At 58.2% G+C, this 26,506-nt stretch overlaps 1 protein-coding gene across 2 annotated transcripts in view; it reads right to left on the bottom strand.

Annotated features, from left to right (window-relative positions):
* Positions 1-2,196: 2,196 nt before the first annotated feature.
* The window catches only part of htatip2 (HIV-1 Tat interactive protein 2), a 29,707-nt gene continuing 5,397 nt past the window's right edge, over positions 2,197-26,506 (bottom strand). The window contains exons 3-6 of one of the 2 annotated variants that reach the window (XM_072459860.1): positions 4,312-4,419; positions 3,463-3,600; positions 3,274-3,335; positions 2,197-2,631 (exon numbers count right to left, since the gene is read on the bottom strand). In XM_072459860.1, the coding sequence (XP_072315961.1) occupies positions 2,424-2,631; positions 3,274-3,335; positions 3,463-3,600; positions 4,312-4,419 (516 nt within the window). In that variant the 3' untranslated portion in view covers positions 2,197-2,423. The remainder of the gene's footprint in view (positions 2,632-3,273; positions 3,336-3,462; positions 3,601-4,311; positions 4,420-26,506) is intronic. The other variant, XM_072459861.1, reaches the window with a different exon arrangement.

Raw genomic sequence — 26,506 nt, 5'->3', positions numbered from 1 at the left:
GCACGGACACTTCTGGTCACGTGACTGTGACATCACTGTTACGTATGCCACGCGGGCTGACGCACTTTCAGCTGAAGGCCACTGGAGGGCGCCACACGCACGTTAAAAGAATCACTTTAATTGTAAACGTAAACACGTTTTTAAATCAGAATCAGACTTTTATTCATCCTCAAGAGGAAACGAAGGAAAGAAACAAAAAATATTTAATGCTTTTGTTTTATTGTGTTTTTGGATCTTTATTAAGAAAAGTTATGAAATTTCCCCATGTGGGACAATAAAGGAATATCTTAAATATGTGTTTTATTTGAACTTATTAAAGTAGGAAAATCAGAAGCAGAAAAAAGGTTTATTTCCAGTGAATGTGATGAAACATAAACCAAATATAATAGATCCATGGTAACGACTCATTACAACTCCAAACATCACACTGACGCCATAAGACGCCTCTCCACAAACCCGACTCGCACCCTGTGGCTGTCATGTTCCGCAGTGTGGCTTTAGTGTAAATGTTCTAAAATGATTATAACAGTTTTATTTTATATTTACAGAGTTTGAAACTAGTTTTAGATTCTTTGAAGACAAATCACATCATCTTAACTTTTGATTACAGTTCAATTATTTTTATTCTATTAAGTCGGATCACGTGAAGTCGGATCACGTGAAGTCGGATCACGTGAAGTCGGATCACGTGAAGTCGGATCACGTGAAGTCGGATCACGTGAAGTCGGATCACGTGAAGTCGGATCACGTGAAGTCGGATCACGTGACGTCGGATCACGTGAAGTCGGATCACGTGACGTCGGATCACGTGAAGTCGGATCACGTGACGTCGGATCACGTGAAGTCGGATCACGTGAAGTCGGATCACGTGACGTCGGATCACGTCAAGTCGGATCACGTCAAGTCGGATCACGTGAAGTCGGATCACGTGAAGTCGGATCACGTGACGTCGGATCACGTGAAGTCGGATCACGTCAAGTCGGATCACGTGAAGTCGGATCACGTGAAGTCGGATCACGTGAAGTCGGATCACGTGACGTCGGATCACGTGACGTCGGATCACGTGACGTCGGATCACGTGAAGTCGGATCACGTGACGTCGGATCACGTCAAGTCGGATCACGTGAAGTCGGATCACGTCAAGTCGGATCACGTCAAGTCGGATCACGTCAAGTCGGATCACGTCAAGTCGGATCACGTGAAGTCGGATCACGTGAAGTCGGATCACGTGAAGTCGGATCACGTCAAGTCGGATCAAGTGAAGTCGGATCACGTGAAGTCGGATCACGTGACGTCGGATCACGTGACGTCGGATCACGTGAAGTCGGATCACGTGAAGTCGGATCACGTGAAGTCGGATCACGTGAAGTCGGATCACGTGAAGTCGGATCACGTGACGTCGGATCACGTGACGTCGGATCACGTGAAGTCGGATCACGTGACGTCGGATCACGTCAAGTCGGATCACGTGAAGTCGGATCACGTGAAGTCGGATCACGTCAAGTCGGATCACGTCAAGTCGGATCACGTCAAGTCGGATCACGTCAAGTCGGATCACGTGAAGTCGGATCACGTGAAGTCGGATCACGTGAAGTCGGATCACGTGAAGTCGGATCACGTGAAGTCGGATCACGTGACGTCGGATCACGTCAAGTCGGATCACGTCAAGTCGGATCACGTCAAGTCGGATCACGTCAAGTCGGATCACGTCAAGTCGGATCACGTGAAGTCGGATCACGTGAAGTCGGATCACGTGAAGTCGGATCACGTGAAGTCGGATCACGTCAAGTCGGATCACGTCAAGTCGGATCACGTGAAGTCGGATCACGTGAAGTCGGATCAAGTGAAGTCGGATCACGTGAAGTCGGATCACGTGAAGTCGGATCACGTGACGTCGGATCACGTCAAGTCGGATCACGTCAAGTCGGATCACGTGAAGTCGGATCACGTGAAGTCGGATCACGTCAAGTCGGATCACGTCAAGTCGGATCACGTGAAGTCGGATCACGTGAAGTCGGATCACGTGAAGTCGGATCACGTGAAGTCGGATCACGTGAAGTCGGATCACGTGAAGTCGGATCACGTGAAGTCGAATCACGTGAAGTCGGATCACGTGAAGTCGGATCACGTGAAGTCGGATCACGTGAAGTCGGATCACGTGAAGTCGGATCACGTGAAGTCGGATCACGTGAAGTCGGATCACGTCAAGTCGGATCACGTCAAGTCGGATCACGTGAAGTCGGATCACGTGAAGTCGGATCACGTGAAGTCGGATCACGTGAAGTCAGATCACGTGAAGTCGGATCACGTGAAGTCGGATCACGTGAAGTCGGATCACGTGAAGTCGGATCACGTGAAGTCAGATCACGTGAAGTCAGATCACGTGAAGTCAGATCACGTGAAGTCAGATCACGTGTAAAAGCTCATTTGTGTTTCCCGAGGGCGGCGATGGCCTTGTTCTCCAGAATCTCAGTTTCCTGCTCCGGTTTGAGCAGCGTGTTTGAGACCATCGCCGTGGCAACCGCCTGGACCGGAATCGACATCGACGGCAGAACAGGAGCGAAAGCACGAAAGAACTGACGAACCACGAACTCCATGGGACGACTCTCCTGGCGGTCCACGAGCAGCACCCTGAGGAGAGGCGGAGTCAGGGCGGAGTCAGAGAAAGAGTCAGGGCGGAGTCAAGGCGGAGTCAGAGAAAGAGTCAGAGAAAGAGTCAGGGCGGAGTCAGGGCGGAGTCAGGGCAGAGTCAGGGCAGAGTCAGGGCAGAGTCAGGGCAGAGTCAGGGCAGAGTCAGGGCAGAGTCAAGGCGGAGTCAAGGCGGAGTCAAGGCGGAGTCAGAGAAAGAGTCAGGGCGGAGTCAGGGCGGAGTCAGGGCGGAGTCAGGGCGGAGTCAGGGCGGAGTCAGGGCAGAGTCAGGGCAGAGTCAGAGAAAGAGTCAGGGCGGAGTCAAGGCGGAGTCAGAGAAAGAGTCAGAGAAAGAGTCAGGGCGGAGTCAGGGCGGAGTCAGGGCAGAGTCAGGGCAGAGTCAGGGCAGAGTCAGGGCAGAGTCAGGGCAGAGTCAGGGCAGAGTCAGGGCAGAGTCAAGGCGGAGTCAAGGCGGAGTCAAGGCGGAGTCAGAGAAAGAGTCAGGGCGGAGTCAGGGCGGAGTCAGGGCGGAGTCAGGGCGGAGTCAGGGCGGAGTCAGGGCAGAGTCAGGGCGGAGTCAGGGCGGAGTCAGGGTCAGTTCAGAGTCAGAGGAACAGGATAAATGTAGAGTCAAACCCTCCTGACCCTGGTCTGTAGATGGAGAACCTGTGGAAGCCCAAAGACTGGACATCGGCCTCCACTTGACCCTGAGGAACATAACAACATCAACGTTTGTGCTCAAGTTATTAAAAAGAGTCAGTGCAGTGTAAAGACACGGCCTGCAGAGGGCGCTATGGCCTACAGAGGGCGCTATGACCTACAGAGGGCGCTCACCTTCACTTTCAGATACAGGAAGCTGCTGTTTTTATCGGCTCCTCGCGACGACACCAGATGAAAGTGAGAACAGCCTCCAGCAAGAGCCAGTTCAGCCGCATTCAGCACGTAATCGTGATCCACACGAGCAAACTGCTCCTGAAACAAACATGGAGGATAACACACGAGCAAACTGCTCCTGAAACAAACATGGAGGATAACACACGAGCAAACTGCTCCTGAAACAAACATGGAGGATAACACACGAGCAAACTGCTCCTGAAACAAACATGGAGGATAACACACGAGCAAACTGCTCCTGAAACAAACATGGAGGACAACACACGAGCAAACTGCTCCTGAAACAAACATGGAGGATAACACACGAGCAAACTGCTCCTGAAACAAACATGGAGGATAACACACGAGCAAACTGCTCCTGAAACAAACATGGAGGACAACACACGAGCAAACTGCTCCTGAAACAAACATGGAGGATAACACACGAGCAAACTGCTCCTGAAACAAACATGGAGGATAACACACGAGCAAACTGCTCCTGAAACAAACATGGAGGACAACACACGAGCAAACTGCTCCTGAAACAAACATGGAGGACAACACACGAGCAAACTGCTCCTGAAACAAACATGGAGGACAACACACGAGCAAACTGCTCCTGAAACAAACATGGAGGACAACACACGAGCAAACTGCTCCTGAAACAAACATGGAGGATAACACACGAGCAAACTGCTCCTGAAACAAACATGGAGGATAACACACGAGCAAACTGCTCCTGAAACAAACATGGAGGATAACACACGAGCAAACTGCTCCTGAAACAAACATGGAGGATAACACACTCACAGGTCCGACTTTGCCTCGTGTCGTCCCCAAACAGCAGAATCCAACGTCATGTCCCTGAAACGCTGCAGCGTGATCGCCCAACTTCTCAAAGTCCACCACCTCCTGCACCTGAGAGAGAGAGAGAATCGTCTGGTGTTGAACAGCAGTTGGTGTTATAGGGGATACTGTGTCGTGTTGGGGATACTGTGGCGCGTGTTGGGGATACTGTGGCGCGTGTTGGGGATACTGTGGCGCGTGTTGGGGATACTGTGGCGCGTGTTGGGGATACTGTGGCGCGTGTTGGGGATACTGTGGCGCGTGTTGGGGATACTGTGGCGCGTGTTGGGGATACTGTGGCGCGTGTTGGGGATACTGTGGCGCGTGTTGGGGATACTGTGGCGCGTGTTGGGGATACTGTGGCGCGTGTTGGGGATACTGTGGCGCGTGTTGGGGATACTGTGGCGCGTGTTGGGGATACTGTGGCGCGTGTTGGGGATACTGTGGCGCGTGTTGGGGATACTGTGGCGCGTGTTGGGGATACTGTGTTGGGGATACTGTGGCGCGTGTTGGGGATACTGTGGCGCGTGTTGGGGATACTGTGGCGCGTGTTGGGGATACTGTGGCGCGTGTTGGGGATACTGTGGCGCGTGTTGGGGATACTGTGGCGCGTGTTGGGGATACTGTGGCGCGTGTTGGGGATACTGTGGCGCGTTGGGGATACTGTGGCGCGTTGGGGATACTGTGGCGCGTTGGAGATACTGTGGCGCGTTGGAGATACTGTGGCGTGTTGGGGATACTGTGGCGCGTGTTGGGGATACTGTGGCCTGTGTTGGGGATACTGTGGCGCGTGTTGGGGATACTGTGGCGCGTGTTGGGGATACTGTGGCGCGTGTTGGGGATACTGTGGCGCGTGTTGGGGATACTGTGGCGCGTTGGGGATACTGTGGCGCGTTGGAGATACTGTGGCGCGTTGGAGATACTGTGGCGCGTGTTGGGGATACTGTGGCGCGTGTTGGGGATACTGTGTTGGGGATACTGTGGCGCGTGTTGGGGATACTGTGGCGCGTGTTGGGGATACTGTGGCGCGTGTTGGGGATACTGTGGCGCGTGTTGGGGATACTGTGGCGCGTGTTGGGGATACTGTGGCGCGTGTTGGGGATACTGTGGCGCGTGTTGGGGATACTGTGGCGCGTGTTGGGGATAGATGCTGTGGCGCGTGTTGGGGATAGATGCTGTGGCGTGTTGGGGATACTGTGGCGTGTTGGGGATACTGTGGCGTGTGTTGGGGATACTGTGGCGTGTGTTGGGGATACTGTGGCGTGTGTTGGGGATACTGTGGCGTGTGTTGGGGATACTGTGGCGTGTTGGGGATACTGTGGCGTGTTGGGGATACAGTGGCGCGTGTTGGGGATACAGTGGCGCGTGTTGGGGATACAGTGGCGCGTGTTGGGGATACTGTGGCGCGTGTTGGGGATACTGTGGCGCGTGTTGGGGATACTGTGGCGCGTGTTGGGGATACTGTGGCGCGTGTTGGGGATACTGTGGCGCGTGTTGGGGATACTGTGGCGCGTTGGAGATACTGTGGCGCGTTGGAGATACTGTGGCGCGTTGGAGATACTGTGGCGCGTTGGAGATACTGTGGCGCGTTGGGGATACTGTGGCGCGTGTTGGGGATACTGTGGCGCGTTGGAGATACTGTGGCGCGTTGGAGATACTGTGGCGCGTTGGAGATACTGTGGCGCGTTGGAGATACTGTGGCGCGTTGGAGATACTGTGGCGCGTTGGGGATACTGTGGCGCGTGTTGGGGATACTGTGGCGCGTGTTGGGGATAGATACTGTGGCGCGTTGGGGATACTGTGGCGCGTTGGGGATACTGTGGCGCGTTGGGGATACTGTGGCGCGTTGGGGATACTGTGGCGCGTTGGGGATACTGTGGCGCGTTGGGGATACTGTGGCGCGTTGGGGATACTGTGGCGCGTTGGGGATACTGTGGCGCGTTGGGGATACTGTGGCGCGTTGGGGATACTGTGGCGCGTTGGGGATACTGTGGCGCGTTGGGGATACTGTGGCGCGTTGGGGATACTGTGGCGTGTTGGGGATACTGTGTCGCGTGTTGGGGATACTGTGTCGCGTGTTGGGGATACTGTGTCGCGTGTTGGGGATACTGTGGCGCGTGTTGGGGATACTGTGGCGCGTGTTGGGGATACTGTGGCGCGTGTTGGGGATACTGTGGCGTGTTGGGGATACTGTGGCGTGTTTTGGGGTTACTGTGGCGTGTGTTGGGGTTACTGTGGCGTGTGTTGGGGATACTGTGGTACTTTGGCGCGTGTTGGGGATACTGTGGCGTGTTGGGGATACTGTGGCGTGTTGGGGATACTGTGGCGTGTTGGGGATACTGTGGCGTGTTGGGGATACTGTGGCGCGTGTTGGGGATACTGTGGCGCGTGTTGGGGATACTGTGGCGCGTGTTGGGGATACTGTGGCGCGTGTTGGGGATACTGTGGTACTGTGTCGCGTGTTGGGGATACTGTGTCGCGTGTTGGGAATACTGTGTCGCGTGTTGGGGATACTGTGTCGCGTGTTGGGGATACTGTGTCGCGTGTTGGGGATACTGTGTCGCGTGTTGGGGATACTGTGTCGCGTGTTGGGGATACTGTGTCGCGTGTTGGGGATACTGTGTCTCGTGTTGGGGATACTGTGTCGCGTGTTGGGGATACTGTGGTACTTTGGCGCGTGTTGGGGATACTGTGGCGTGTTGGGGATACTGTGGCGTTTTGGGGATACTGTGGTACTTTGGCGCGTGTTGGGGATACTGTGGTACTTTGGCGCGTGTTGAGGATACTGTGGCGCGTGTTGGGGATACTGTGGCGCGTGTTGGGGATACTGTGGCGCGTGTTGGGGATACTGTGGCGCGTGTTGGGGATACTGTGGCGCGTGTTGGGGATACTGTGGCGCGTGTTGGGGATACTGTGGCGCGTTGGGGATACTGTGGCGCGTTGGGGATACTGTGGCGCGTTGGAGATACTGTGGCGCGTTGGAGATACTGTGGCGTGTTGGGGATACTGTGGCGCGTGTTGGGGATACTGTGGCCTGTGTTGGGGATACTGTGGCGCGTGTTGGGGATACTGTGTCGCGTGTTGTGGATACTGTGTCGCGTGTTGGGGATACTGTGGCGCGTGTTGGGGATACTGTGGCGCGTGTTGGGGATACTGTGGCGCGTGTTGGGGATACTGTGGCGTGTTGGGGATACTGTGGCGTGTTTTGGGGTTACTGTGGCGTGTGTTGGGGTTACTGTGGCGTGTGTTGGGGATACTGTGGTACTTTGGCGCGTGTTGGGGATACTGTGGCGTGTTGGGGATACTGTGTCGTGTTGGGGATACTGTGGCGTGTTGGGGATACTGTGGCGCGTGTTGGGGATACTGTGGCGCGTGTTGGGGATACTGTGGCGCGTGTTGGGGATACTGTGGCGCGTGTTGGGGATACTGTGGCGCGTGTTGGGGATACTGTGGTACTTTGGCGCGTGTTGGGGATACTGTGGCGTGTTGGGGATACTGTGGCGTGTTGGGGATACTGTGGCGCGTGTTGGGGATACTGTGGCGCGTGTTGGGGATACTGTGGCGCGTGTTGGGGATACTGTGGCGCGTGTTGGGGATACTGTGGCGCGTGTTGGGGATACTGTGGTACTTTGGCGCGTGTTGGGGATACTGTGGCGTGTTGGGGATACTGTGGCGTGTTGGGGATACTGTGGCGCGTGTTGGGGATACTGTGGCGCGTGTTGGGGATACTGTGGCGCGTGTTGGGGATACTGTGGCGCGTGTTGGGGATACTGTGGCGCGTGTTGGGGATACTGTGGTACTTTGGCGCGTGTTGGGGATACTGTGGCGTGTTGGAGATACTGTGGCGTGTTGGAGATACTGTGGCGTGTTGGAGATACTGTGGCGCGTGTTGGGGATACTGTGGCGCGTGTTGGGGATACTGTGGCGCGTGTTGGGGATACTGTGGCGTGTTGGAGATACTGTGGCGTGTTGGGGATACTGTGGCGCGTGTTGGGGATACTGTGGCGCGTGTTGGGGATACTGTGGCGCGTGTTGGGGATACTGTGGCGCGTGTTGGGGATACTGTGGCGCGTGTTGGGGATACTGTGGCGCGTGTTGGGGATAGATGCTGTGGCGCGTGTTGGGGATAGATGCTGTGGCGTGTTGGGGATACTGTGGCGTGTTGGGGATACTGTGGCGTGTTGGGGATACTGTGGCGTGTGTTGGGGATACTGTGGCGTGTTGGGGATACTGTGGCGTGTTGGGGATACTGTGGCGTGTTGGGGATACAGTGGCGCGTGTTGGGGATACAGTGGCGCGTGTTGGGGATACAGTGGCGCGTGTTGGGGATACAGTGGCGCGTGTTGGGGATACTGTGGCGCGTGTTGGGGATACTGTGGCGTGTTGGGGATACTGTGGCGCGTGTTGGGGATACTGTGGCGCGTGTTGGGGATACTGTGGCGCGTGTTGGGGATACTGTGGCGCGTGTTGGGGATACTGTGGCGCGTGTTGGGGATACTGTGGCGCGTGTTGGGGATACTGTGGCGCGTGTTGGGGATACTGTGGCGTGTTGGGGATACTGTGGCGTGTTTTGGGGTTACTGTGGCGTGTGTTGGGGTTACTGTGGCGTGTGTTGGGGATACTGTGGCGTGTGTTGGGGATACTGTGGCGTGTGTTGGGGTTACTGTGGCGTGTGTTGGGGATACTGTGGTACTTTGGCGCGTGTTGGGGATACTGTGGCGTGTTGGAGATACTGTGGCGTGTTGGAGATACTGTGGCGTGTTGGAGATACTGTGGCGCGTGTTGGGGATACTGTGGCGCGTGTTGGGGATACTGTGGCGTGTTGGAGATACTGTGGCGCGTGTTGGGGATACTGTGGCGCGTGTTGGGGATACTGTGGCGCGTGTTGGGGATACTGTGGCGCGTGTTGGGGATACTGTGGCGCGTGTTGGGGATACTGTGGCGCGTGTTGGGGATACTGTGGCGCGTGTTGGGGATAGATGCTGTGGCGCGTGTTGGGGATAGATGCTGTGGCGTGTTGGGGATACTGTGGCGTGTTGGGGATACTGTGGCGTGTGTTGGGGATACTGTGGCGTGTGTTGGGGATACTGTGGCGTGTTGGGGATACTGTGGCGTGTTGGGGATACTGTGGCGTGTTGGGGATACTGTGGCGCGTGTTGGGGATACAGTGGCGCGTGTTGGGGATACAGTGGCGCGTGTTGGGGATACAGTGGCGCGTGTTGGGGATACTGTGGCGCGTGTTGGGGATACTGTGGCGTGTTGGGGATACTGTGGCGCGTGTTGGGGATACTGTGGCGCGTGTTGGGGATACTGTGGCGCGTGTTGGGGATACTGTGGCGCGTGTTGGGGATACTGTGGCGCGTGTTGGGGATACTGTGGCGCGTGTTGGGGATACTGTGGCGCGTGTTGGGGATACTGTGGCGCGTGTTGGGGATACTGTGGCGCGTGTTGGGGATACTGTGTTGGGGATACTGTGGCGCGTGTTGGGGATACTGTGGCGCGTGTTGGGGATACTGTGGCGCGTGTTGGGGATACTGTGGCGCGTGTTGGGGATACTGTGGCGCGTGTTGGGGATACTGTGGCGCGTGTTGGGGATACTGTGGCGCGTTGGGGATACTGTGGCGCGTTGGAGATACTGTGGCGCGTTGGAGATACTGTGGCGTGTTGGGGATACTGTGGCGCGTGTTGGGGATACTGTGGCGCGTGTTGGGGATACTGTGTTGGGGATACTGTGGCGCGTGTTGGGGATACTGTGGCGCGTGTTGGGGATACTGTGGCGCGTGTTGGGGATACTGTGGCGCGTGTTGGGGATACTGTGGCGCGTGTTGGGGATACTGTGGCGCGTTGGGGATACTGTGGCGCGTTGGAGATACTGTGGCGCGTTGGAGATACTGTGGCGCGTTGGGGATACTGTGGCGCGTGTTGGGGATACTGTGGCGCGTGTTGGGGATACTGTGTTGGGGATACTGTGGCGCGTGTTGGGGATACTGTGGCGCGTGTTGGGGATACTGTGGCGCGTGTTGGGGATACTGTGGCGTGTTGGGGATACTGTGGCGTGTTGGGGATACTGTGGCGTGTGTTGGGGATACTGTGGCGTGTTGGGGATACTGTGGCGTGTTGGGGATACTGTGGCGTGTTGGGGATACAGTGGCGCGTGTTGGGGATACAGTGGCGCGTGTTGGGGATACAGTGGCGCGTGTTGGGGATACTGTGGCGCGTGTTGGGGATACTGTGGCGCGTGTTGGGGATACTGTGGCGCGTGTTGGGGATACTGTGGCGCGTGTTGGGGATACTGTGGCGCGTGTTGGGGATACTGTGGCGCGTGTTGGGGATACTGTGGCGCGTGTTGGGGATACTGTGGCGCGTGTTGGGGATACTGTGGCGCGTGTTGGGGATACTGTGGCGCGTGTTGGGGATACTGTGGCGCGTGTTGGGGATACTGTGGCGCGTGTTGGGGATACTGTGTTGGGGATACTGTGGCGCGTGTTGGGGATACTGTGGCGCGTGTTGGGGATACTGTGGCGCGTGTTGGGGATACTGTGGCGCGTGTTGGGGATACTGTGGCGCGTGTTGGGGATACTGTGGCGCGTGTTGGGGATACTGTGGCGCGTGTTGGGGATACTGTGGCGCGTTGGGGATACTGTGGCGCGTTGGGGATACTGTGGCGCGTTGGGGATACTGTGGCGCGTTGGGGATACTGTGGCGCGTTGGAGATACTGTGGCGTGTTGGGGATACTGTGGCGCGTGTTGGGGATACTGTGGCCTGTGTTGGGGATACTGTGGCGCGTGTTGGGGATACTGTGGCGCGTGTTGGGGATACTGTGGCGCGTGTTGGGGATACTGTGGCGCGTGTTGGGGATACTGTGGCGCGTTGGGGATACTGTGGCGCGTTGGAGATACTGTGGCGCGTTGGAGATACTGTGGCGCGATGGGGATACTGTGGCGCGTGTTGGGGATACTGTGGCGCGTGTTGGGGATACTGTGTTGGGGATACTGTGGCGCGTGTTGGGGATACTGTGGCGCGTGTTGGGGATACTGTGGCGCGTGTTGGGGATACTGTGGCGCGTGTTGGGGATACTGTGGCGCGTGTTGGGGATACTGTGGCGCGTGTTGGGGATACTGTGGCGCGTGTTGGGGATACTGTGGCGCGTGTTGGGGATAGATGCTGTGGCGCGTGTTGGGGATAGATGCTGTGGCGTGTTGGGGATACTGTGGCGTGTTGGGGATACTGTGGCGTGTGTTGGGGATACTGTGGCGTGTGTTGGGGATACTGTGGCGTGTGTTGGGGATACTGTGGCGTGTGTTGGGGATACTGTGGCGTGTTGGGGATACTGTGGCGTGTTGGGGATACAGTGGCGCGTGTTGGGGATACAGTGGCGCGTGTTGGGGATACAGTGGCGCGTGTTGGGGATACTGTGGCGCGTGTTGGGGATACTGTGGCGCGTGTTGGGGATACTGTGGCGCGTGTTGGGGATACTGTGGCGCGTGTTGGGGATACTGTGGCGCGTGTTGGAGATACTGTGGCGCGTTGGAGATACTGTGGCGCGTTGGAGATACTGTGGCGCGTTGGAGATACTGTGGCGCGTTGGAGATACTGTGGCGCGTTGGGGATACTGTGGCGCGTGTTGGGGATACTGTGGCGCGTTGGAGATACTGTGGCGCGTTGGAGATACTGTGGCGCGTTGGAGATACTGTGGCGCGTTGGAGATACTGTGGCGCGTTGGAGATACTGTGGCGCGTTGGGGATACTGTGGCGCGTGTTGGGGATACTGTGGCGCGTGTTGGGGATAGATACTGTGGCGCGTTGGGGATACTGTGGCGCGTTGGGGATACTGTGGCGCGTTGGGGATACTGTGGCGCGTTGGGGATACTGTGGCGCGTTGGGGATACTGTGGCGCGTTGGGGATACTGTGGCGCGTTGGGGATACTGTGGCGCGTTGGGGATACTGTGGCGCGTTGGGGATACTGTGGCGCGTTGGGGATACTGTGGCGCGTTGGGGATACTGTGGCGCGTTGGGGATACTGTGGCGCGTTGGGGATACTGTGGCGCGTTGGGGATACTGTGGCGTGTTGGGGATACTGTGTCGCGTGTTGGGGATACTGTGTCGCGTGTTGGGGATACTGTGTCGCGTGTTGGGGATACTGTGGCGCGTGTTGGGGATACTGTGGCGCGTGTTGGGGATACTGTGGCGCGTGTTGGGGATACTGTGGCGTGTTGGGGATACTGTGGCGTGTTTTGGGGTTACTGTGGCGTGTGTTGGGGTTACTGTGGCGTGTGTTGGGGATACTGTGGTACTTTGGCGCGTGTTGGGGATACTGTGGCGTGTTGGGGATACTGTGGCGTGTTGGGGATACTGTGGCGTGTTGGGGATACTGTGGCGTGTTGGGGATACTGTGGCGCGTGTTGGGGATACTGTGGCGCGTGTTGGGGATACTGTGGCGCGTGTTGGGGATACTGTGGCGCGTGTTGGGGATACTGTGGTACTGTGTCGCGTGTTGGGGATACTGTGTCGCGTGTTGGGGATACTGTGTCGCGTGTTGGGGATACTGTGTCGCGTGTTGGGGATACTGTGTCGCGTGTTGGGGATACTGTGTCGCGTGTTGGGGATACTGTGTCGCGTGTTGGGGATACTGTGTCGCGTGTTGGGGATACTGTGTCGCGTGTTGGGGATACTGTGTCTCGTGTTGGGGATACTGTGTCGCGTGTTGGGGATACTGTGGTACTTTGGCGCGTGTTGGGGATACTGTGGCGTGTTGGGGATACTGTGGCGTTTTGGGGATACTGTGGTACTTTGGCGCGTGTTGGGGATACTGTGGTACTTTGGCGCGTGTTGAGGATACTGTGGCGCGTGTTGGGGATACTGTGGCGCGTGTTGGGGATACTGTGGCGCGTGTTGGGGATACTGTGGCGCGTGTTGGGGATACTGTGGCGCGTGTTGGGGATACTGTGGCGCGTGTTGGGGATACTGTGGCGCGTTGGGGATACTGTGGCGCGTTGGGGATACTGTGGCGCGTTGGAGATACTGTGGCGCGTTGGAGATACTGTGGCGTGTTGGGGATACTGTGGCGCGTGTTGGGGATACTGTGGCCTGTGTTGGGGATACTGTGGCGCGTGTTGGGGATACTGTGTCGCGTGTTGTGGATACTGTGTCGCGTGTTGGGGATACTGTGGCGCGTGTTGGGGATACTGTGGCGCGTGTTGGGGATACTGTGGCGCGTGTTGGGGATACTGTGGCGCGTGTTGGGGATACTGTGGCGTGTTGGGGATACTGTGGCGTGTTTTGGGGTTACTGTGGCGTGTGTTGGGGTTACTGTGGCGTGTGTTGGGGATACTGTGGTACTTTGGCGCGTGTTGGGGATACTGTGGCGTGTTGGGGATACTGTGTCGTGTTGGGGATACTGTGGCGTGTTGGGGATACTGTGGCGCGTGTTGGGGATACTGTGGCGCGTGTTGGGGATACTGTGGCGCGTGTTGGGGATACTGTGGCGCGTGTTGGGGATACTGTGGCGCGTGTTGGGGATACTGTGGTACTTTGGCGCGTGTTGGGGATACTGTGGCGTGTTGGGGATACTGTGGCGTGTTGGGGATACTGTGGCGCGTGTTGGGGATACTGTGGCGCGTGTTGGGGATACTGTGGCGCGTGTTGGGGATACTGTGGCGCGTGTTGGGGATACTGTGGCGCGTGTTGGGGATACTGTGGTACTGTGTTGCGTGTTGGGGATACTGTGTCGCGTGTTGGGGATACTGTGTCGCGTGTTGGGGATACTGTGTCGCGTGTTGGGGATACTGTGTCGCGTGTTGGGGATACTGTGTCGCGTGTTGGGGATACTGTGTCGCGTGTTGGGGATACTGTGTCGCGTGTTGGGGATACTGTGTCTCGTGTTGGGGATACTGTGTCGCGTGTTGGGGATACTGTGGTACTTTGGCGCGTGTTGGGGATACTGTGGCGTGTTGGGGATACTGTGGCGTTTTGGGGATACTGTGGTACTTTGGCGCGTGTTGGGGATACTGTGGTACTTTGGCGCGTGTTGGGGATACTGTGGTACTTTGGCGCGTGTTGGGGATACTGTGGCGCGTGTTGGGGATACTGTGGCGCGTGTTGGGGATACTGTGGCGCGTGTTGGGGATACTGTGGCGCGTGTTGGGGATACTGTGGCGCGTTGGGGATACTGTGGCGCGTTGGGGATACTGTGGCGCGTTGGAGATACTGTGGCGCGTTGGAGATACTGTGGCGTGTTGGGGATACTGTGGCGCGTGTTGGGGATACTGTGGCCTGTGTTGGGGATACTGTGGCGCGTGTTGGGGATACTGTGGCGCGTGTTGGGGATACTGTGGCGCGTGTTGGGGATACTGTGGCGCGTGTTGGGGATACTGTGGCGCGTGTTGGGGATACTGTGGCGCGTGTTGGGGATACTGTGGCGCGTTGGGGATACTGTGGCGCGTTGGAGATACTGTGGCGCGTGTTGGGGATACTGTGTTGGGGATACTGTGGCGCGTGTTGGGGATACTGTGGCGCGTGTTGGGGATACTGTGGCGCGTGTTGGGGATAGATGCTGTGGCGCGTGTTGGGGATAGATGCTGTGGCGTGTTGGGGATACTGTGGCGTGTTGGGGATACTGTGGCGTGTTGGGGATACTGTGGCGTGTGTTGGGGATACTGTGGCGTGTTGGGGATACTGTGGCGTGTTGGGGATACTGTGGCGTGTTGGGGATACAGTGGCGCGTGTTGGGGATACAGTGGCGCGTGTTGGGGATACAGTGGCGCGTGTTGGGGATACTGTGGCGCGTGTTGGGGATACTGTGGCGCGTGTTGGGGATACTGTGGCGCGTGTTGGGGATACTGTGGCGCGTGTTGGGGATACTGTGGCGCGTGTTGGGGATACTGTGGCGCGTGTTGGGGATACTGTGGCGCGTGTTGGGGATACTGTGGCGCGTGTTGGGGATACTGTGGCGCGTGTTGGGGATACTGTGGCGCGTGTTGGGGATACTGTGGCGCGTTGGAGATACTGTGGCGCGTTGGAGATACTGTGGCGCGTTGGAGATACTGTGGCGCGTTGGAGATACTGTGGCGCGTTGGGGATACTGTGGCGCGTTGGGGATACTGTGGCGCGTTGGGGATACTGTGGCGCGTTGGGGATACTGTGGCGCGTTGGGGATACTGTGGCGCGTTGGGGATACTGTGGCGCGTTGGGGATACTGTGGCGCGTTGGGGATACTGTGGCGCGTTGGGGATACTGTGTCGCGTTGTGGATACTGTGTCGCGTGTTGGGGATACTGTGTCGCGTGTTGGGGATACTGTGGCGCGTGTTGGGGATACTGTGGCGCGTGTTGGGGATACTGTGGCGTGTTGGGGATACTGTGGCGTGTTTTGGGGTTACTGTGGCGTGTGTTGGGGTTACTGTGGCGTGTGTTGGGGTTACTGTGGCGTGTGTTGGGGATACTGAGGTACTTTGGCGCGTGTTGGGGATACTGTGGCGTGTTGGGGATACTGTGGCGTGTTGGGGATACTGTGGCGCGTGTTGGGGATACTGTGGCGCGTGTTGGGGATACTGTGGCGCGTGTTGGGGATACTGTGGCGCGTGTTGGGGATACTGTGGCGCGTGTTGGGGATACTGTGGCGCGTGTTGGGGATACTGTGGCGCGTGTTGGGGATACTGTGTCGCGTGTTGGGGATACTGTGTCGCGTGTTGGGGATACTGTGTCGCGTGTTGGGGATACTGTGTCGCGTGTTGGGGATACTGTGTCGCGTGTTGGGGATACTGTGTCGCGTGTTGGGGATACTGTGTCGCGTGTTGGGGATACTGTGTCGCGTGTTGGGGATACTGTGTCGCGTGTTGGGGATACTGTGTCGCGTGTTGGGGATACTGTGTCGCGTGTTGGGGATACTGTGTCGCGTGTTGGGGATACTGTGTCGCGTGTTGGGGATACTGTGTCGCGTGTTGGGGATACTGTGTCGCGTGTTGGGGATACTGTGTCGCGTGTTGGGGATACTGTGTCGCGTGTTGGGGATACTGTGTCGCGTGTTGGGGATACTGTGTCGCGTGTTGGGGATACTGTGTCGCGTGTTGGGGATACTGTGTCGCGTGTTGGGGATACTGTGTCGCGTGTTGGGGATACTGTGTCGCGTGTTGGGGATACTGTGTCGCGTGTTGGGGATACTGTGTCGCGTGTTGGGGATACTGTGTCGCGTGTTGGGGATACTGTGTCGCGTGTTGGGATACTGTGTCGCGTGTTGGGATACTGTGTCGCGTGTTGGGATACTGTGTCGCGTGTTGGGATACTGTGTCGCGTGTTGGGATACTGTGTCGCGTGTTGGGGATACTGTGTCGCGTGTTGGGGATACTGTGTCGCGTGTTGGGGATACTGTGTCGCGTGTTGGGGATACTGTGTCGCGTGTTGGGGATACTGTGTCGCGTGTTGGGGATACTGTGTCGCGTGTTGGGGATACTGTGTCGCGTGTTGGAGGGATACTGTCGCGTGTTGGGGATACTGTGTCGCGTGTTGGGATACTGTGTCGCGTGTTGGGGATACTGTGTCGCGTGTTGGGGATACTGTGTCGCGTGTTGGGGATACTGTGTCGCGTGTTGGGGATACTGTGTCGCGTGTTGGGGATACTGTGTCGCGTGTTGGGGATACTGTGTCGCGTGTTGGGGATACTGTGTCGCGTGTTGGGGATACTGTGTCGCGTGTTGGGGATACTGTGTCGCGTGTTGGGGATACTGTGTCGCGTGTTGTGGGGATACTGTGTCGCGTGTTGGGATACTGTGTCGCGTGTTGGGGTTACTGTGTCGCGTGTTGGGGTTACTGTGTCGCGTGTTGGGTTACTGTGTCGCGTGTTGGGATACTGTGTCGCGTGTTGGGGATACTGTGTCGCGTGTTGGGGATACTGTGTCGCGTGTTGGGGTTACTGTGTCGCGTGTTGGGGATACTGTGTCGCGTGTTGGGATACTGTGTCGCGTGTTGGGGATACTGTGTCGCGTGTTGGGGATACTGTGTCGCGTGTTGGGGTTACTGTGTCGCGTGTTGGGGTTACTGTGTCGCGTGTTGGATACTGTGTCGCGTGTTGGGGATACTGTGTCGCGTGTTGGGGTTACTGTGTCGCGTGTTGGGGATACTGTGTCGCGTGTTGGGGATACTGTGTCGCGTGTTGGGGATACTGTGTCGCGTGTTGGGGATACTGTGTCGCGTGTTGGGGATACTGTGTCGCGTGTTGGGGATACTGTGTCGCGTGTTGGGGATACTGTGTCGCGTGTTGGGGATACTGTGTCGCGTGTTGGGGATACTGTGTCGCGTGTTGGGGATACTGTGTCGCGTGTTGGGGATACTGTGGCGCGTGTTGGGGATACTGTGGCGCGTGTTGGGGATACTGTGGCGCGTGTTGGGGATACTGTGGCGCGTGTTGGGGATACTGTGGCGCGTGTTGGGGATACTGTGGCGCGTGTTGGGGATACTGTGGCGCGTGTTGGGGATACTGTGGCGCGTGTTGGGGATACTGTGGCGCGTGTTGGGGATACTGTGGAGCGTGTTGGGGATACTGTGGCGCGTGTTGGGGATACTGTGGTACTGTGGCGCGTGTTGGGGATACTGTGGCGCGTGTTGGGGATACTGTGGTACTGTGGCGCGTGTTGGGGATACCGTGGCGCGTGTTGGGGATACCGTGGCGCGTGTTGGTGATACCGTGGCGCGTGTTGGGGATACCGTGGCGGATAATGTGGCGCGTGTTGGGGATACCGTGGCGCGTGTTGGGGATACCGTGGCGGATACTGTGGCGCGTGTTGGGGATACTGTGGCGCGTGTTGGGGATACTGTGGCGCGTGTTGGGGATACTGTGGCGCGTGTTGGGGATACTGTGGCGCGTGTTGGGGATACTGTGGCGCGTGTTGGGGATACTGTGGCGTGTGTTGGGGTTACTGTGGCGTGTGTTGGGGTTACTGTGGCGTGTGTTGGGGTTACTGTGGCGTGTGTTGGGGTTACTGTGGCGTGTGTTGGGGATACTGTGGTACTTTGGCGCGTGTTGGGGATACTGTGGCGTGTTGGGGATACTGTGGCGTTTTGGGGATACTGTGGTACTTTGGCGCGTGTTGGGGATACTGTGGTACTTTGGCGCGTGTTGGGGATACTGTGGCGCGTGTTGGGGATACTGTGGCGCGTGTTGGGGATACTGTGGCGCGTGTTGGGGATACTGTGGCGCGTGTTGGGGATACTGTGGCGCGTGTTGGGGATACTGTGGCGCGTGTTGGGGATACTGTGGCGCGTGTTGGGGATACTGTGGCGCGTGTTGGGGATACTGTGGCGCGTGTTGGGGATACTGTGGCGCGTGTTGGGGATACTGTGGCGCGTGTTGGGGATACTGTGGCGCGTATTGGGGATACTGTGGTACTGTGTCGCGTGTTGGGGATACTGTGGCGTGTTGGGGATACTGTGGCGTGTGTTGGGGATACTGTGGCGTGTGTTGGGGATACTGTGGCGTGTGTTGGGGATACTGTGGCGTGTGTTGGGGATACTGTGGCGTGTGTTGGGGATACTGTGGCGTGTGTTGGGGATACTGTGGCGTGTGTTGGGGATACTGTGGCGCGTGTTGGGGTTACTGTGGCGCGTGTTGGGGTTACTGTGGCGTGTGTTGGGGATACTGTGGTACTTTGGCGCGTGTTGGGGATACTGTGGTACTTTGGCGCGTGTTGGGGATACTGTGGCGCGTGTTGGGGATACTGTGGCGCGTGTTGGGGATACTGTGGCGCGTGTTGGGGATACTGTGGCGCGTGTTGGGGATACTGTGGCGCGTGTTGGGGATACTGTGGCGCGTGTTGGGGATACTGTGGCGCGTGTTGGGGATACTGTGGCGCGTGTTGGGGATACTGTGGCGCGTGTTGGGGATACTGTGGCGCGTGTTGGGGATACTGTGGCGCGTGTTGGGGATACTGTGGCGCGTGTTGGGGATACTGTGGCGCGTGTTGGGGATACTGTGGCGCGTGTTGGGGATACTGTGGCGCGTGTTGGGGATACTGTGGAGCGTGTTGGGGATACTGTGGCGCGTGTTGGGGATACTGTGGTACTGTGGCGCGTGTTGGGGATACTGTGGCGCGTGTTGGGGATACTGTGGTACTGTGGCGCGTGTTGGGGATACCGTGGCGCGTGTTGGGGATACCGTGGCGCGTGTTGGTGATACCGTGGCGCGTGTTGGGGATACCGTAGCGGATAATGTGGCGCGTGTTGGGGATACCGTGGCGCGTGTTGGGGATACCGTGGCGGATACTGTGGCGCGTGTTGGGGATACTGTGGCGCGTGTTGGGGATACTGTGGCGCGTGTTGGGGATACTGTGGCGCGTGTTGGGGATACTGTGGCGCGTGTTGGGGATACTGTGGCGTGTGTTGGGGATACTGTGGCGTGTGTTGGGGATACTGTGGCGTGTGTTGGGGATACTGTGGCGTGTGTTGGGGATACTGTGGTACTTTGGCGCGTGTTGGGGATACTGTGGCGTGTGTTGGGGATACTGTGGTACTTTGGCGCGTGTTGGGGATACTTTGGCGCGTGTTGGGGATACTGTGGCGCGTGTTGGGGATACTGTGGCGCGTGTTGGGGATACTGTGGCGCGTGTTGGGGATACTGTGGCGCGTGTTGGGGATACTGTGGCGCGTGTTGGGGATACTGTGGCGCGTGTTGGGGATACTGTGGCGCGTGTTGGGGATACTGTGGCGCGTGTTGGGGATACTGTGGCGCGTGTTGGGGATACTGTGGCGCGTGTTGGGGATACTGTGGCGCGTGTTGGGGATACTGTGGCGCGTGTTGGGGATACTGTGGCGCGTGTTGGGGATACTGTGGCGCGTGTTGGGGATACTGTGGCGCGTGTTGGGGATACTGTGGCGTGTTGGGGATACTGTGGCGTGTTTTGGGGTTACTGTGGCGTGTGTTGGGGTTACTGTGGCGTGTGTTGGGGATACTGTGGCGTGTGTTGGGGTTACTGTGGCGTGTGTTGGGGTTACTGTGGCGTGTGTTGGGGATACTGTGGTACTTTGGCGCGTGTTGGGGATACTGTGGCGTGTTGGGGATACTGTGGCGTGTTGGGGATACTGTGGCGCGTGTTGGGGATACTGTGGCGCGTGTTGGGGATACTGTGGCGCGTGTTGGGGATACTGTGGCGCGTGTTGGGGATACTGTGGTACTGTGTCGCGTGTTGGGGATACTGTGGTACTGTGTCGCGTGTTGGGGATACTGTGTCGCGTGTTGGGGATACTGTGGCGCGTGTTGGGGATACTGTGGCGCGTGTTGGAGATACTGTGGCGCGTGTTGGGGATACTGTGGCGCGTGTTGGGGATACTGTGGCGCGTGTTGGGGATACTGTGGCGCGTGTTGGGGATACTGTGGCGCGTGTTGGGGATACTGTGGCGCGTGTTGGGGATACTGTGGCGCGTGTTGGGGATACTGTGGCGCGTGTTGGGGATACTGTGGCGCGTGTTGGGGATACTGTGGCGCGTGTTGGGGATACTGTGGCGCGTGTTGGGGATACTGTGGCGCGTGTTGGGGATACTGTGGCGCGTGTTGGGGATACTGTGGCGCGTGTTGGGGATACTGTGGCGCGTGTTGGGGATACTGTGGCGCGTGTTGGGGATACTGTGGCGCGTGTTGGGGATACTGTGGCGCGTGTTGGGGATACTGTGGCGCGTGTTGGGGATACTGTGGCGCGTGTTGGGGATACTGTGGCGCGTGTTGGGGATACTGTGGCGCGTGTTGGGGATACTGTGGCGCGTGTTGGGGATACTGTGGCGCGTGTTGGGGATACTGTGGAGCGTGTTGGGGATACTGTGGCGCGTGTTGGGGATACTGTGGTACTGTGGCGCGTGTTGGGGATACTGTGGCGCGTGTTGGGGATACTGTGGTACTGTGGCGCGTGTTGGGGATACCGTGGCGCGTGTTGGGGATACCGTGGCGCGTGTTGGTGATACCGTGGCGCGTGTTGGGGATACCGTGGCGGATAATGTGGCGCGTGTTGGGGATACCGTGGCGCGTGTTGGGGATACCGTGGCGGATACTGTGGCGCGTGTTGGGGATACTGTGGCGCGTGTTGGGGATACTGTGGCGCGTGTTGGGGATACTGTGGCGCGTGTTGGGGATACTGTGGCGCGTGTTGGGGATACTGTGGCGTGTGTTGGGGATACTGTGGCGTGTGTTGGGGATACTGTGGTACTTTGGCGCGTGTTGGGGATACTTTGGCGCGTGTTGGGGATACTTTGGCGCGTGTTGGGGATACTGTGGCGCGTGTTGGGGATACTGTGGCGCGTGTTGGGGATACTGTGGCGCGTGTTGGGGATACTGTGGCGCGTGTTGGGGATACTGTGGCGCGTGTTGGGGATACTGTGGCGCGTGTTGGGGATACTGTGGCGCGTGTTGGGGATACTGTGGCGCGTGTTGGGGATACTGTGGCGCGTGTTGGGGATACTGTGGCGCGTGTTGGGGATACTGTGGCGCGTGTTGGGGATACTGTGGCGCGTGTTGGGGATACTGTGGCGCGTGTTGGGGATACTGTGGCGTGTTGGGGATACTGTGGCGTGTTTTGGGGTTACTGTGGCGTGTGTTGGGGTTACTGTGGCGTGTGTTGGGGATACTGTGGCGTGTGTTGGGGTTACTGTGGCGTGTGTTGGGGTTACTGTGGCGTGTGTTGGGGATACTGTGGTACTTTGGCGCGTGTTGGGGATACTGTGGCGTGTTGGGGATACTGTGGCGTGTTGGGGATACTGTGGCGCGTGTTGGGGTTACTGTGGCGCGTGTTGGGGATACTGTGGCGCGTGTTGGGGATACTGTGGCGCGTGTTGGGGATACTGTGGCGCGTGTTGGGGATACTGTGGCGCGTGTTGGGGATACTGTGGCGCGTGTTGGGGATACTGTGGCGCGTGTTGGGGATACTGTGGAGCGTGTTGGGGATACTGTGGCGCGTGTTGGGGATACTGTGGTACTGTGGCGCGTGTTGGGGATACTGTGGCGCGTGTTGGGGATACTGTGGTACTGTGGCGTGTGTTGGGGATACTGTGGTACTTTGGCGCGTGTTGGGGATACTGTGGCGTGTTGGGGATACTGTGGCGTGTTGGGGATACTGTGGCGCGTGTTGGGGATACTGTGGCGCGTGTTGGGGATACTGTGGCGCGTGTTGGGGATACTGTGGCGCGTGTTGGGGATACTGTGGTACTGTGTCGCGTGTTGGGGATACTGTGGTACTGTGTCGCGTGTTGGGGATACTGTGTCGCGTGTTGGGGATACTGTGTCGCGTGTTGGGGATACTGTGGCGCGTGTTGGAGATACTGTGGCGCGTGTTGGGGATACTGTGGCGCGTGTTGGGGATACTGTGGCGCGTGTTGGGGATACTGTGGCGCGTGTTGGGGATACTGTGGCGCGTGTTGGGGATACTGTGGCGCGTGTTGGGGATACTGTGGCGCGTGTTGGGGATACTGTGGCGCGTGTTGGGGATACTGTGGCGCGTGTTGGGGATACTGTGGCGCGTGTTGGGGATACTGTGGCGCGTGTTGGGGATACTGTGGCGCGTGTTGGGGATACTGTGGCGCGTGTTGGGGATACTGTGGCGCGTGTTGGGGATACTGTGGCGCGTGTTGGGGATACTGTGGCGTGTTGGGGATACTGTGGCGCGTGTTGGGGATACAGTGGCGCGTGTTGGGGATACTGTGGCGCGTGTTGGGGATACTGTGGCGCGTGTTGGGGATAGATACTGTGGCGTGTTGGGGATACTGTGGCGTGTTGGGGATACTGTGGCGTGTTGGGGATACTGTGGCGTGTTGGGGATACTGTGGCGTGTTGGGGATACTGTGGCGTGTTGGGGATACTGTGGCGTGTTGGGGATACTGTGGCGTGTTGGGGATACTGTGGCGTGTTGCGGATACTGTGGCGTGTTGGGGATACTGTGGCGTGTTGGGGATACTGTGGCGTGTTGGGGATACTGTGGCGTGTTGGGGATACTGTGGCGTGTTGGGGATACTGTGGCGTGTGTTGGGGATACTGTGGCGTGTGTTGGGGATACTGTGGCGTGTGTTGGGGATACTGTGGCGTGTGTTGGGGATACTGTGGCGTGTGTTGGGGATACTGTGGCGTGTGTTGGGGTTACTGTGGCGCGTGTTGGGGTTACTGTGGCGTGTGTTGGGGATACTGTGGTACTTTGGCGCGTGTTGGGGATACTGTGGCGCGTGTTGGGGATACTGTGGCGCGTGTTGGGGATACTGTGGCGCGTGTTGGGGATACTGTGGCGCGTGTTGGGGATACTGTGGCGCGTGTTGGGGATACTGTGGCGCGTGTTGGGGATACTGTGGCGCGTGTTGGGGATACTGTGGCGCGTGTTGGGGATACTGTGGCGCGTGTTGGGGATACTGTGGCGCGTGTTGGGGATACTGTGGCGCGTGTTGGGGATACTGTGGCGCGTGTTGGGGATACTGTGGCGCGTGTTGGGGATACTGTGGTACTGTGGCGCGTGTTGGGGATACTGTGGCGCGTGTTGGGGATACTGTGGCGCGTGTTGGGGATACTGTGGCGCGTGTTGGGGATACTGTGGCGCGTGTTGGGGATACTGTGGCGCGTGTTGGGGATACCGTGGCGCGTGTTGGGGATACCGTGGCGCGTGTTGGGGATACCGTGGCGCGTGTTGGGGATACCGTGGCGCGTGTTGGGGATACCGTGGCGCGTGTTGGGGATACCGTGGCGCGTGTTGGTGATACCGTGGCGCGTGTTGGGGATACCGTGGCGGATACTGTGGCGCGTGTTGGGGATACCGTGGCGCGTGTTGGGGATACCGTGGCGGATACCGTGGCGCGTGTTGGGGATACCGTGGCGGATACTGTGGCGCGTGTTGGGGATACTGTGGCGCGTGTTGGGGATACTGTGGCGCGTGTTGGGGATACTGTGGCGCGTGTTGGGGATACTGTGGCGCGTGTTGGGGATACTGTGGCGCGTGTTGGGGATACTGTGGCGCGTGTTGGGGATACTGTGGCGCGTGTTGGGGATACTGTGGCGCGTGTTGGGGATACTGTGGCGCGTGTTGGGGATACTGTGGCGCGTGTTGGGGATACTGTGGCGCGTGTTGGGGATACTGTGGCGTGTTGGGGATACTGTGGCGTGTTGGGGATACTGTGGCGTGTTGGGGATACTGTGGCGTGTTGGGGATACTGTGGCGTGTTGGGGATACTGTGGCGTGTGTTGGGGATACTGTGGCGTGTGTTGGGGATACTGTGGCGTGTGTTGGGGATACTGTGGCGTGTGTTGGGGATACTGTGGCGTGTGTTGGGGATACTGTGGCGTGTGTTGGGGATACTGTGGCGTGTGTTGGGGTTACTGTGGCGTGTGTTGGGGATACTGTGGTACTTTGGCGCGTGTTGGGGATACTGTGGCGCGTGTTGGGGATACTGTGGCGCGTGTTGGGGATACTGTGGCGTGTTGGGGATACTGTGGCGCGTGTTGGGGATACTGTGGCGCGTGTTGGGGATACTGTGGCGTGTTGGGGATACTGTGGCGTGTTGGGGATACTGTGGCGTGTTGGGGATACTGTGGCGTGTTGGGGATACTGTGGCGTGTTGGGGATACTGTGGCGTGTTGGGGATACTGTGGCGTGTTGGGGATACTGTGGCGTGTGTTGGGGATACTGTGGCGTGTGTTGGGGATACTGTGGCGTGTGTTGGGGATACTGTGGCGTGTGTTGGGGATACTGTGGCGTGTGTTGGGGATACTGTGGCGTGTGTTGGGGATACTGTGGCGTGTGTTGGGGATACTGTGGCGTGTGTTGGGGTTACTGTGGCGCGTGTTGGGGTTACTGTGGCGTGTGTTGGGGATACTGTGGTACTTTGGCGCGTGTTGGGGATACTTTGGCACATGTTGGGGATACTGTGGCGCGTGTTGGGGATACTGTGGCGCGTGTTGGGGATACTGTGGCGCGTGTTGGGGATACTGTGGCGCGTGTTGGGGATACTGTGGCGCGTGTTGGGGATACTGTGGCGCGTGTTGGGGATACTGTGGCGCGTGTTGGGGATACTGTGGCGCGTGTTGGGGATACTGTGGCGCGTGTTGGGGATACTGTGGCGCGTGTTGGGGATACTGTGGCGCGTGTTGGGGATACTGTGGCGCGTGTTGGGGATACTGTGGCGCGTGTTGGGGATACTGTGGCGCGTGTTGGGGATACTGTGGCGCGTGTTGGGGATACTGTGGCGCGTGTTGGGGATACTGTGGCGCGTGTTGGGGATACTGTGGCGCGTGTTGGGGATACTGTGGTACTGTGGCGCGTGTTGGGGATACTGTGGCGCGTGTTGGGGATACTGTGGCGCGTGTTGGGGATACTGTGGCGCGTGTTGGGGATACTGTGGCGCGTGTTGGGGATACCGTGGCGCGTGTTGGGGATACCGTGGCGCGTGTTGGTGATACCGTGGCGCGTGTTGGGGATACCGTGGCGGATACTGTGGCGCGTGTTGGGGATACCGTGGCGCGTGTTGGGGATACCGTGGCGGATACTGTGGCGCGTGTTGGGGATACCGTGGCGGATACTGTGGCGCGTGTTGGGGATACCGTGGCGCGTGTTGGGGATACCGTGGCGCGTGTTGGGGATACTGTGGTACTGTGGCGCGTGTTGGGGATACTGTGGTACTGTGGCGCGTGTTGGGGATACTGTGGCGCGTGTTGGGGATACTGTGGCGCGTGTTGGGGATACTGTGGCGCGTGTTGGGGATACTGTGGCGCGTGTTGGGGATACTGTGGCGCGTGTTGGGGATACTGTGGCGCGTGTTGGGGATACTGTGGCGCGTGGCGCGTGTTGGGGATACTGTGGCGCGTGTTGGGGATACTGTGGCGCGTGTTGGGGATACTGTGGCGCGTGTATACTGTGGCGCGTGTATACTGTGGCGCGTGTATACTGTGGCGTGTTGGAGATACTGTGGCGTGTTGGAGATACTGTGGCGTGTTGGAGATACTGTGGCGTGTTGGAGATACTGTGGCGTGTTGGAGATACTGTGGCGTGTGTTGGAGATACTGTGGCGTGTGTTGGAGATACTGTGGCGTGTGTTGGAGATACTGTGGCGTGTGTTGGAGATACTGTGGCGTGTGTTGGAGATACTGTGGCGTGTGTTGGAGATACTGTGGCGTGTGTTGGAGATACTGTGGCGTGTGTTGGGGATACTGTGGCGT

The sequence above is a fragment of the Eucyclogobius newberryi genome, unplaced genomic scaffold, assembly GCF_026437365.1.
Source record: "Eucyclogobius newberryi isolate DKJ021-1_F unplaced genomic scaffold, fEucNew1.0.hap1 SCAF_285, whole genome shotgun sequence".
Taxonomy (NCBI): domain Eukaryota; kingdom Metazoa; phylum Chordata; class Actinopteri; order Gobiiformes; family Gobiidae; genus Eucyclogobius; species Eucyclogobius newberryi.
The sequence above is the reverse complement of the archived record's forward strand: the minus strand, read 5'-3'. Positions and strand labels throughout refer to the sequence as shown.